This window comes from Rhizoctonia solani, chromosome 15 (genome assembly GCF_016906535.1).
Source record: "Rhizoctonia solani chromosome 15, complete sequence".
NCBI lineage: Eukaryota > Fungi > Basidiomycota > Agaricomycetes > Cantharellales > Ceratobasidiaceae > Rhizoctonia > Rhizoctonia solani.
Genome location: NC_057384.1, coordinates 1419363 through 1432504, shown reverse-complemented (window position 1 = coordinate 1432504; position 13142 = coordinate 1419363). Strand labels below are relative to the sequence as shown.

Below are 13142 nucleotides of genomic sequence, written 5' to 3'. Positions count from 1 at the left end.
TCACAGAGAAGGGGAAGAGTAATTACATGTGCAAACATCATAACAAAGATAAGGTCACATGACCAGAGATAAGAAAACAAGATCACATGACTAAAGGTCATGTGATGAGATTACATAATAAGCGCTCAGCGCCTAAATAGCATAAAGATGCATATATCCATAAATCTTCATGAAAATAGCGCATATATTCACTATTTCTTCGACTTAGTGGATTTTAAGGTGGTCACGCCTCTAGGGCATGACAATAGTCAGTAGTAGACTGCCTCACGCAGTATTAGTATAGCCTAGTAGGTTAGATTACATAAGTAGCTTGTAGTAGTACGGCCTTAAGCGCCTGCCCCTATTAGCGTGTACCCACCTTACAGTGGTGTACAACACCCTCAAAATCCACAACATGTTCTATGTAGGGCTTCTCTCCAAGTTGCACAAGTCCCCCAGTCAGATGCTCCCAGACCAACCTCCTCCTGAAACAATAGAAGGAGAAGAGGAGTACAAAGTAGAACAAATTCTGGATTCCAAAAGACAGAAAGGAAAATGGTTCTATTTAATCAAATGGAAAGGTTATGGCCTGGAAGATAACTCATGGGAACTGGAGGAGCTATTGGAACATAGCCAGGAAGAGATACACCACTTCAACAAAGCACAACTGAAAAAGGCTTGTGACTCTGTTATGGATTAGAATACTATAGTAAAGAATGGCAAAGTAAGCAAACGGAAATTGGCGTTGAAATCTCCTTAATGAGTACTTGGGAAGTATATAGTAAGATTTGCTGAATTTTTCTGTATATTCTACTATTTTTAATCATGTAAATACATGAGGTATTAAGGGAGATACCGCTTTATTAAAGAAAAGGCTTAATATCTTAGGACTAATTAAACTATAGTACTTAAGTCAGCATTATGCTTTCTCAAAAGCTACTATCCTCAGTAGCTGGGAGTTGAGGCCTAGGCCCTGCTATGGGAGCTACTTGTTTCAGTCTTTCCCTTATGTATTTTAGTGGGGAAAGAATATTTATAGAACTAGAGACTAACTCTTATAAGGCATAGCTTTAGGAGACAGGCTCTCACCTCACATCCTAGCTCTGTTCATCATGTCATGTACATTAGTTTCTTCACCCTACTGTATATAGTAATCACAGGCCTCCAAGGGTATAAATAGCCCCTTGAGCTGGCCTTTTTGAATGCATCTCTTTTTTACCATCCTCCCTCAGCCTAGTGTGACTCTCAAAGACTTCTATTGATTTTCTTAAGTATCATACATAGTAATTCAGCCTAAAGCTCTTAAGTTTGGCGCATATAGCCTCTAGGACGGTCCCAACCTATACAGGGAACCTAGAACCAGCTTAAGTGCGACCCTGCCAAGACTTCCTAGCTGTCTGCTAAGTGTTTGGTGCTTCCACAACGCCTTTACCCCCTTGTGCACCGTCAAGGACAAGGAAATAAATTTCCATAATTCTCAATTAAATTACAGTGAGTTCCAGAGACTGACATTTAGGTTTTATACTACTTCGCTTGTACCTTGCATTGCCTGCTGAACAGTAATACGCTCATTACTGGTTATTGGTAGGGATCACCCTGATACTAACCACCTTGCTCTTCTAGCAAGATAACTAACCACTCTAATATACTCTAATTTCACTAGCATATATGTTGTAAATTGGGGGAAAAGAAGTTGAGACTCTGGTGCTGAGCAGAGTCTGTGTTGGAAGATTTCCCAATTTCCAAGCTAAGTAAAGAAGTAGCTTCTTTAGGGTTCTCTGGGTCTAGTTATCTTGAATACAATCAACTACAGATATATCTTTTCTCAGTGTAAAGTGTCTTAGTAAGTATTTCTGTAAGAGCAAGAGTACTGGCTCAGGTTCCCTTTGGCAGATATAGTTATGTAAGTTTCACTCCTAGTTGCAGGAACTAACTGGTTACTTAGTATATATCCTTCTTTAAGGATGATTGCCTTCTGTTCACTTAACCTAAGAACTCTGTATCAGGTCTACAACCTTTCCACACTATGGGTACTTGGGAGATCCACTTATACAAGTTTAAGTTATTTGAAATCTTGAGGCACAAAATATCACACAATTGAGGGGGGCAAGCCCAAACCCAAGAGTGACAGTCAACAGTAACAGTGAGTGGTAAGAGTGAAGGGTGGGTGCCCTCCAAGGGTATGCAAGAGTCCCCTTTTATACCCTAGAGTGGCAAGGTTACTGAGTCATTCACCTAGTCAGAGTATGAATATGACTTGCTTAGGACTGTGCTTCCTAAGACTTTGATTGGTGGGTGGGAAGGCACAGATATGACTAGGATGGAATGTGACTGCTCTTGGGTTGAACTGCAATTAGTTAAAAAATAGAAACATCTAAATACATGACTCAGTCTATCAAGAAATGCTTGGCAGCCAATGAGCACTTAGAGTGAGTCATTAGTGTGAGTCATTCTGGTGGCAAGCAGAATGACTCATAAGCAGGATTTGCAGTGCCACTAGAAATTACTAGATAAGGAGAACCTTAGTAATCTCATGAGAGGTATGACTCAACTAAGCTAGGAATAAGGTTCATTTCCCAAGTTAGAGCTAGTCATGTGATGAGCTAGATGTAAAGATACAAATATAATGATTAGTAAGGTACTTGAGCCACATAGATAGAATCTTGTGAAGCTAACATCTCCATGAGATCTTATCGTATGAGCACGTGACAGGCAGCGTTAGAACGAGCGGAAGGAGCTCTATTGAACGATATGTAACACATACAGTCGATATGAGCGTTACATAGAGTAATGACAGAAATAATGGAAAATAGGAGTCAAATGGCCATTAAATCAGAAAGTCAGATATATACAGATTATTGTGGATGGTGAGCTGTGAATGCAAAATTGTGTGATACATAACAATATATTTCTCTTATTACTTATCTTCCTAAATTTTCTACCTTTTATAGTTAGACAGTTACCTTATTTGTCTTTTCCCTTCTTTTAGTCTCTTTCTTTCTTCTTTAGAGTATTTTATTTTTCACTTATTCTCCCTATCTATAACAGACTCTGCCAAGAGCCATTAAGGGGGGGGCAATGTTACACCCCCTTAACATATACCACTGGATTTTGTTGTAGACACAGTCAATACCACGGAATTTATTCTGATTTTCTCAAATTTAAACAAACTTGAACAAACAACATTTTCAATCATGTGACCTTGGCGCTTATATCATACACTAAGCGCCAAGCCATGTCTCCATCTGTGCTTACTCAGCATACATGGCCACCTCCACCTGATGACATCACTATGATACGTCAGTGACACGTATGCATGAGTAAGGCTGACTGCAGAGCAGGGTTCTTATTGCCATATGATACGCTTCTTTTCCCACACCCATGTATTTGTAATTAGCGTACTCTTGTAATATATAAGGAGGCCAACCAACCATGGTAACACCCAGGTCAATTACCTCTTGTTGCATCACCCCACTGTACAAGGACCTTAGGTCCAGTAACCACTTAGCCCCATTTGTCTACACTGCCTTAAGCAGCTTCTCAGTTGTACTTAGCTAGTTCACCATTGCCATTACAGGCTTGGACACCATAGTATAGTTGGACATTGTTGTAGGTAGCTTACCCGTTGCCTTAAGCAACTCATACTTAGTTAGATACGGCTGTAAGCGCCTGCCTCCTCAACGCCCCTCACTGATGTCTAGGACAGATTTGCCTGATTTTTCTCTTATTTTTAGTATTTTTTCCGAACCTTGTATCTCTTGTTTTTGATCACATGATCTTGGCACTTATCATGCCAAGATGTTGCGCCAGGATGCTGTGCCAAGGGCAGTTAGGAGAAAATCAATGCTTCTGCGCAGCCTGCAGCATGCTTCTTTTTCACATGTACTCTTCTTTCTCTCATGCGCACAGACCATGTAGATAGTGCTCCTTTTAACATATATACAGCAGGAAAATTGCTTGGAGATCCCAAGTCAATTTTACCTTGTCTCTTATTCACTAGAGAAGTTATCCAGCCAGCTAAGTAGCCAGCCTCCAATTGTCAGAAGTCACTTACCCCCTTTTACCTCACTCACCACACCTCCAGGCCTCTGGCCCCCTTGCATTGACAGTAGTTAGTTGCTTGTCACCATAAGCAATGTAGTATAGTTAGTTAGTAGCCTTAGGTAGTTAGATTACATAAGCTGTGTAGTAGTACAGCCACAAGCGCCCTCCCCACTAGCAAGTACCCACCTTACAGTGGTGTACAACAGATAAGCTTTGTCTGTAGTAGTACAGCCCCAAGCGCCTGTCCCACTAGCAAGTACCCACCTTATAGTGGTGTACAACACATTTTGTATATAGTGATTCTTTCTTACTCCTGTACTTACACAACTCTTAACACCTTGTACACTTAGTAGGATGCAACAAGAGGTAATTGACCTGGTTGTTACCATGGTTGGTTGACCTCCTTATATTACAGAGAGAGCTAATTACAAATACAATGTGTGTGGGAAAAGAAGCTTAACTATATAAAATAAGAACTGTTACACCCTTTTAACTATACCATTGGATTTGGACAATTTTTCTTATATTTCTAGTATTTTTTACAATCTCATTACCTTTTGTTTTTTGATCACATGATCTTGGTGCTTACCATGCCAAGATGCCACACTGAGATGCCATGCCAAGGGCGCTTAGGAGAAATCCATGCTTCTGCACAGCCTGCAGCACACTTCTTATTTCATACAGACTCTTCTTTTCTCACAAGCACAGACCATGTAGATAGCTCCCCTTGACATATATATACAGCAGGAAAATTGCTTGGAGTCCCCAAGTTGATTTTACCTTGTCTCTCATCACAGACAGGTTTCAGAAGTCCAGCTAAGTAGCTGGAGACATCAGTAGTATATTGCTTACCCCACTCTTCAGACTCATCACACCTCTCAGGCCTAAGGTGTCACAACTAAGCTTGGACCTATGATACAAGTAGGCTTAAAGTCCGTGGCCCTATCACCAATGGACTATGAGAACAAGAGGGGCAACAAAGGCCCAGGGGGTATGATGTAGGGTAGAGGGCAACAAAGGCCTGGTGAGTGATGCTTAAGTAAAGTGCACTAGGCTCAACAAGGGAGCAGGGCAATGGGTAGGTAAGAACTCAGGTGAATTGACAAAGAGGTCAAGTCTTGCTGTTTTAGCGGCAACTTGACCTGGCTTATATACATGAGGAGAGCCACATCAAAAACAACAGTACTAAATAGTGAGTCAATTACAATTTCACATCATATATCAAATATGTCACGTGATCTTGATGAGTCATATATACCAAAAAAGGAAACTATCTCGGAAAAAAGGTAGAAAATAGTATAAAATCATGTCATGCCAATGGAGGTCATGACATTACCCCTTCTTCAAGCTCCAACTGCATCAGGGTACTCCTTATGGAACTCTTCTTTTGCCTCCTTGGCATTGGCCACATTATCAATTGGTTCCCAGGAATTGCTTCCTTTGTCATATCCTTTCCACTTAATCAGATACCAGAGTTTCCTTGATTTACCGCATCCCTTCCATTTACTATCCAAGATTTTTTCAACCTCATATTCCTCCTCTCCTTCTTCTGTGACAATGGGTGCAGGTTGGGGAGGGTTGCGTCCGTGAGGGTCAGGATGAAATTTAGTAAGAAGATTGATATGGAACACAGGATGTATGCGCATAGTGTGGGGTAATTGAAGTTTGTATGCGTGTGATCCTATTCTTTCAATTACTAAGTAGGGTCCTAATTTTTTATGGCTGAGTTTCATTGAGGGTCTATCTGTGGATTTATTTTGATGACTCAGCCAGGCCTTGTCTCCTACTTGAATTTCATCTTTGTCCTTATGTCTTTGATCATAAAAGTACTTCATTCTTTCTTGGGATAAGGATAGAGCTGCTTTGACTTCATTGTATCCTTTTTCCAAAAATTCTGCATGTTGGTCTGCGTTTGGAACTACCTCTTCTGATTTTTGACCAACCAAAAATCTTGGATTATAGCCATAACAAATTTGGAAGGGGGATTTGTCTGTGGAAGTTTGCTTCAAATTGTTTAGAGCAAATTCAGCCAATGGTAGTAATGCTACCCAATCTGATTGGCAATGATTCCCAAACATACGTATAAAGATCTTGGCTTCTCTTTGTATGCGCTCAGTCTGTCCATCTGTCTGAGGATGATACGCCGTGGAATATGTTGGCTTAATGTCCAGCCTTTTATAGAGATGACAAATGAATTTGGCGTTAAATGTGGGACCTCTATCTGAGACTGTGCTTTTGGGGAGGCCGTGTAGCTTCCATACGTATGTGATAAATAGGTTGGCAATGTCAATGGCTGACAACGTGGATTGGGTGGGAATGAAGTGGACCATTTTTGAGAATCGATCAATCACCGTCAGGATAGCATTGAAACCTTCTGAAACCGGTAGTCCCACAATCATATCATAAGCAATGTCTTCCCAGGGCCGTTCAGGAATTTGCAATGGTTTTAACAGGCCTACAGGTAATTGATTGGTTGGTTTTGATCAAATACAAGTTTCACAGTGGCTGACATAGGAGTTGACAAACTTTTTCATGGATGGCCAATAATAATTCCTTGAGACAAGTTCTAAAGTTCTGGCTTGTCCCGGATGTCCTGCAGCTAATGCGTCGTGCCTAGATTCCAAGATAAGGTTTCTAATAGTATTATCCTTAGGTACAAAGATTTTCCCTTGGTGCCATAGTAACCCTTCTTTTAGTTCCCAATTTGTGACCTTTTCCTTGTCCTGAAGTTTGTGTAGGATTTCTTTCAGACAGGCATCCTCATAAATTGCCTTGCCGATTAGGTCATTGATTTCCTGATCTGGGGTAATAGCTGAAACAAAAAGTTCCGGTTTCAGGAGAACCTGGTTCTCTACCCCCCCTTCAAGGGGTACCAAATCATAGCGTTGTGAGAGGATGTCTGCCTTTTTATTCTGTGCTCCAGGCCTATAAATGATTTGGAAGTTATAATCAACTAGGAAGTTGGCCCATCTAATCTGGCGTTTATTCAGGGATTGGGACGTGGAAAAATATTCTAAGTTCTTATGATCTGTTAGAACTTGGACTGGTAATTTGGATCCTTCTAGCAAATGGCGCCATTCCTTAAATGCCCTAATGACTGCTAATAATTCCTTGTCAAAAATATTGTAGTTCTTTTTGGCTGGGGACAAGGATTTTGACAGGTATGCCACAGGGGCCAACTTTCCCTCAGAATTGCGTTGGGATAATATGGCTCCTGTTGCATAGTCTGAAGCGTTGCATTCCACATAGAATTGCCTTGTGGTATCCGGTTGTAGAAGCAAAGGTGCTGAAGTGAGACATTTTTTCAGGTTATCAAAAGATCCTTGTTCTGGCGGTCCCCATTTCCAGGTATTATCCTTTTTGAGCAAATTATATAGAGGTCGTGCCAGGTTGCCAAAATTAGGAATGAATTGTCTATAGAAATTTACAAATCCCAGAAATTCTTGGATATTTTTGACATTCTTTGGAGTCAACCAGTTCATTGCATCAGTGACTTTAGTTTGATCAACCTCTACGCCAAATTCTGATATGATAAACCCTAGATAATTGATTTTCTTGACATGGAAATGGCATTTTTTGATATTGCAGAAGAGATTGTTATCCTGTAGTCTTTTTAATACTTCTTGCACATGAGTTTCATGATCTTTTTTGTTCATGGAGAAGACTAGGATATCATCCAGGTATATGATGACATAAACATCTAGAAGGTCCCTGAATATCTCATTCATCATATCTTGAAAAGCCGCCGGCGCATTTGTTAACCCAAAGGGCATAACCAAGTACTCAAATAGTCCGTATTTTGTTTTGAAGGCTGTTTTCCATTTGTCACCTTCTTTTATCCGGACTAAATTATATCCTGCCTTGAGATCAAATTTACTAAAGATCTTGGCACCTTGTAGCTTCTCAATAAGGTTCTGTGGCAAAGGTAAGGGATATACATTCTTTTTGGTCATGCTGTTCAGGCGTCAATAGTCCACACACATGCGTAGTTTCCCATTCTTTTTTTTGACAAATAGAATTGGAGAAGCCATTGGGGATTTAGATGGGCAAATCAGGCCAGCCTTGAGTTGTTTCTCAATGGTTTCCTTAAGTTCTGCATCTTCCCTTGGGCCTAAACTATATATGGGGCCATGTCGGGGTTTTGCGTCAGGAAGTAATTCAATAGCAATATCATAAGGGCAATGAGGCAGCAATTTGGATGATTCTTCCTCAGAAAAGACCTTGGAAAATTCCTGATAGGGAATAGGGATTTCTTCTGTTGCCTTAAGTTCCAAGACAGCAGGTACCAATAAACAATTATTGGAACAGTATAATGAGTTAAAAACAAGGGTGTGCTTTTCCCATGAAATCTGGGGATTGTGCTTTTTCAGCCATGACATTCCTAGAACTAGTTGATGATTGCCAATGTTTGAAATGTGGCATTCTAATTCTTCAGTATGACTGCCAATGGTACACTTGAAGCAAGTGAAATGGGTAATTTGGCCAGAGTCAATTTCTCGGCCATCTATGACACGTAGTTTTTTTGGAATTTGATGTTGATAAGCGTGAAGTCGATATGTTTCTACTAAGCGGGGGTGGATGAAGCAAGAAGTTGCTCCTGAGTCAATCATGGCTTTCCCCTGAAAAGGTTTAGCCAAGAAGCTTGATTTTTGAGTTTTAGGAGATTTGCACGGATTTGCAGTAAACAATGCATATATTTGAGAGGAATTACATAATGAGAATATTTCAAGATTATTGTTTACATGGTGCAAATCCGCAAGCATACAGCCAAGTGCCTTACTCCTTAGTTGGCCTTGGCTTTTCCTTTTCCCAACTCCTCCTCATCAGAGACAACTTCAATTTGGTTTTCTTCTTTAGGCCTTTCCCAAGACCATTCGACGTTAGCCACATGTCCAGACATGGGTTTTGAAGGACAATTGCGTGCAAAGTGGCCTTTACCGCCGCATACATGACAGGTGAGATTTGTAAAGCCCCTTCCATCAAGGTCCATGGGGCCTGGGCCCTTAGAATTTGAAGCTAAAACAGGGACGGGGGCAATAATAGGCTTTACTGGGGCAGCAGCAGCAGGGCACTCATCCTTTTTTAAAGATGGGAAGGGAATCATAGTATCCTTTGTTTCCCCATTCCATCTAACATTTGGCATGTTGCCGGAGGTTGTTCAAACAATGGAAGTGATAGCGCCTTTCTTGGCGCGACAAGTGGTGGGATCAATCATGTAAACATTGTCCCCAACATTAAGACGAGTACAAATGGGAGTGGGGTTGGAAGTGGGAGTGGGGGTAGCAGAGGAAGGGGCGCGAATAGTGGAGACCGACGGATTGGACAGGCGAGTGGATTCGATATGATTTGCAATCTCCTCTGCCTTATCATAAACTTGTTGAGCTGTGGCGCGACGCCATTGGAACATGGTGGAGAGCATGATGTCCTTGATGTCATTTTTGAGGCCATCGTAGTATTTGTCATGCAAGGTTTCATTGCTATAGCCCAAGGATACAGAGTATTGTTGGAATTCTCAAGTGTATTCCTGCACTGAAGCCTTCTGTTGCAAATTGTTCCATTTTTGGCGATATTTTTCATCACAATTGGTGTCCACATAATGTTTGGTGAATTCGGCCCAAAATACATTGATATCTTCTAATAAGGGGACCGTTTCACCCCTAAATACCTTCCTTTCTTTATATGGGCAAACCCAGTCTTCAGCCGCTCCCTCAAAGTATGATGTAACCCATAAAATTTTTTCTTCGTGGGATTGGTTGGCCCCTTTTGCTCTTATATAAGCCTGACAGGCAATAATGAAATTTAGGGCGTCTTCCTTCTTGCCACCAAATTTGTTTGGTTTAGCAAATTTTAGATTGGAGGAAGATGTTGCGGGGACAGGAGGGATGTTTGTGGCTGTACTAGTGCCAGCAGGTGGAGGTGGGGGAGGAGGGCCTGTAGATTGAGAGGGAGATAGATGGATAAGCTGATCTTGCACAGCCTGAATAGAAGTAGCGGCTCCTTGGATTTGGGTTGAGTAGAAGATATGTTGATTACGTGATTGGTCTTGATGTTCTTTGAGTTCAGCCCTTAGTAACGCTATTTGATCATGTTGCGCTTCATAAGCGCCTTGTAATTGCAAGAACTCTTTTTTTAGAACAATCATATTTTGGGCGACCATATTTAATAATTCACAATCAGACATATGTTCAAAAGACATGGGGGAATATACATGTGGCGGCACAGCTGCAGGGGCAGGAGTATGTGTTCGAGAAGAAGGGGCAGACCACCCCAATTGGATTTGAGAGGGAGTCAAATCAGTCTCTCCCATCTTGCCCAAACCAGGCATTGTCATGTGAGACTGCAAAAAACTCATATTCCTTGTAATAATGGATTCTCCCTTTTCCGTCTTGGGTGATGTCCTGGATGGAACAATGGAAATTGTCCAATTCCAACTCTTTCTCAACTAATAATCTATCTTTTTCCTCGATAAGCCTTTCTTGCTCTTCAATAGTGAGAGCTAAGTTGCAATTGTGGGCTTTGAGGTTAGAGATAAGATTTTTTTGTTCTTGAAGATCAGCCTTGTAGATGTTGTTGAGGCGCTCAGCAAAGGATTTGTGATGCTTGATATGGGCAATGGTTTGGAGTAGCCCGGGTTCTTCAATGCAAGCAATATGTTCTTCAAGATTGTTGATACAACCCACTAATATATGGTCAATATTGTTGAGAGTTTTTTTGAGATAGAGATAATGGGTGACAACAGAATAGGGCCAAAAGATGGCAAAAAGGATAAGATCTAGAAAATCGAACACTAGAGTGCGTTCCCGATACAAATTGGTACTCGATCAGATAGATAAAACGGTTTTATAGCGCTAAACTACTAACTGTTTGCTTTCCTACTAGCGTTAGACTATCCTTATACTAATATCAACAGCTGTGTACAAGCGTGATGATTAGTCAGGTTTTTAGTAAGCGGAAGGTTGGCTGACTAACAGCGTATGGCTAAGGGTGCGGACACCTTGGTATGCGGACAATTGCTGGCAAAGGGCTATCCCGCAACCGTACTGGTACTCGTATTCCTGTCTTTGATTATGACACAGGGGCTACAATGTGATACCGTTTCGGGTTTTGGTGCTTATCTAAGCGCAGTTCTCGTTTGTTGACAAGAGTACGAGTAAGAAAGACTTGACCTAGTGTCACAACTAAGCTCGGACCTATGATACAAGTAGGCTTAAAGTCCGTGGCCCTATCACCAATGGACTATGAGAACAAGAGGGGCAACAAAGGCCCAGGGGGTATGATGTAGGGTAGAGGGCAACAAAGGCCTGGTGAGTGATGCTTAAGTAAAGTGCACTAGGCTCAACAAGGGAGCAGGGCAATGGGTAGGTAAGAACTCAGGTGAATTGACAAAGAGGTCAAGTCTTGCTGTTTTAGCGGCAACTTGACCTGGCTTATATACATGAGGAGAGCCACATCAAAAACAACAGTACTAAATAGTGAGTCAATTACAATTTCACATCATATATCAAATATGTCACGTGATCTTGATGAGTCATATATACCAAAAAAGGAAACTATCTCGGAAAAAAGGTAGAAAATAGTATAAAATCATGTCATGCCAATGGAGGTCATGACATAAGGCCCCTCCACATCAATAGTAGTTAGTTAGTTGTTGCCTTACACAATTTAACCAGTAGTTAGCAGTAGTATAGCCTTAGTCTAGTCAGCATTACCTTGTATTAGATACAGCCCTAAGCACCTGCCTCTAGTGTGTACCCACCTTACAGTGGTGTACAACAGCATCCCATTATCATCCCATCTTTCTTCCTACTTTCACCTCTTTTGTGAACTTGAAGATCCAATAGATCTTCTTGCTCAGTTTAGAGTGTCTTATTTTGCTCTCTTAGCCTCTTAAGCTGTTGTAGACACATATAACACCATGGGATTTGTTCTGATTTACTCAAAGTTAAACAAAAACAAATGGACAAGTTTCTTGATCACATGATTTTGGCACTTATACCACACTCTAAGCACCTTGCCACATCCCCCTCCTCTGCCCAGTCAGCTACACAACCACCTCCACCTGTGATGTCACAGGTGACATGTATGCATGAGTAAGGCTGTTGATGGAGTGGGCTTCTTATTTGATACAGTATTGTAAATTAGCATAGTGTTACACCATCTTGACATATACCATTGGACTCTCCTATTTTTTCTCATATTTTTAGTTTTTTTTACGGACTCAATATCTTTTGTTTTTTGATCACATGACCTTGGTGCTTATTATGCCAAGATGCCACGCCAAGATGCTGTGCCAAGGGCGCTTAGGAGAAATCCATGCTTCTGTGCAGCCTGCAGCACAATTCTTATTTTACATGTATACTTCCTTTCTCACGTGCACAGACCATGTAGATAGTGCTCTTTTGTCTATATATACAGCAGGGAAATTGCTTGGAGACCCCAAGTCAATTTGACCTTGTCTCTTACTCATTAGAGGAGGCCCTCAGGCAGCTAAGTAGCTGCCCCCCCAGTAGTATTGTGCACTTACCCTCCTACCTTATTCATCACACCTCTCAGGCCCAAGGCCCCCTCTTGCACTTAGTAGTCAGCAGTAGAGCACCATAAGCGCTAGTAGTATAGCCTAGATAAATCATTAGTCATAGTTACCTTGTATTAGTTATGGCCCCAAGCGCCTGCCACTAGTGTGTACCCACCTTATAGTGGTGTACAACACATAGCCTCTCATGAATGTATAAGGAGGGCAATTGACCATGGTAATCCCCAGGTTGATTACCTCTTGTTGCACTCCACCTTTATACACAGAGCCTTACAGCCTGGGTCTCCACTTAGATACACTGCCCACACTGCCTTAAGCAGCTTCCTCATTGTAGATACATAGCTAGCCATCACCTATAGGGCTTTGGTCACTGTAGATACTTAGTTAGCTGTTGTAGGTAGCACTCTCACTGCCTTATGCAGTTTCTCCTGTACCCCACTTGGCCATAGGCACCTGCTGCCTCAATGCCCCTTAAGGACATCTAGGACACTATTCTATAATAGCTGCCCCCCAAATTCAGGCTTGGGCCAGCATGCAACCACTTGTGCTGGTCTGTTTGACTGTTTCTACAACACAACACTTGTGT

At 41.5% G+C, this 13142-nt stretch overlaps 4 protein-coding genes across 4 annotated transcripts; 1 reads left to right on the top strand and 3 right to left on the bottom strand.

Annotated features, from left to right (window-relative positions):
• Positions 1-394: 394 nt before the first annotated feature.
• On the top strand, positions 395-679 carry RhiXN_12239 (Transposon Tf2-7 polyprotein; the record flags this gene model as incomplete). Its single annotated transcript, XM_043332054.1, has 2 exons — positions 395-496; positions 527-679. 2 exons carry the CDS (start codon positions 395-397, stop codon positions 677-679), a joined length of 255 nt encoding a protein of 84 aa, XP_043186815.1.
• A 4687-nt stretch (positions 680-5366) lies between these two features.
• On the bottom strand, positions 5367-8402 carry RhiXN_12238 (Retrotransposable element Tf2 protein; the record flags this gene model as incomplete). Its single annotated transcript, XM_043332053.1, has 3 exons — positions 5367-6478; positions 6524-7977; positions 8005-8402. 3 exons carry the CDS (start codon positions 8400-8402, stop codon positions 5367-5369), a joined length of 2964 nt encoding a protein of 987 aa, XP_043186814.1.
• A 404-nt stretch (positions 8403-8806) lies between these two features.
• On the bottom strand, positions 8807-9430 carry RhiXN_12237 (Zinc finger, CCHC-type; the record flags this gene model as incomplete). Its single annotated transcript, XM_043332052.1, has 2 exons — positions 8807-9133; positions 9188-9430. 2 exons carry the CDS (start codon positions 9428-9430, stop codon positions 8807-8809), a joined length of 570 nt encoding a protein of 189 aa, XP_043186813.1.
• A 105-nt stretch (positions 9431-9535) lies between these two features.
• Positions 9536-10348, bottom strand: RhiXN_12236 (uncharacterized protein; the record flags this gene model as incomplete). Its single annotated transcript, XM_043332051.1, has 1 exon — positions 9536-10348. One exon carries the CDS (start codon positions 10346-10348, stop codon positions 9536-9538), a length of 813 nt encoding a protein of 270 aa, XP_043186812.1.
• Positions 10349-13142: the final 2794 nt, after the last annotated feature.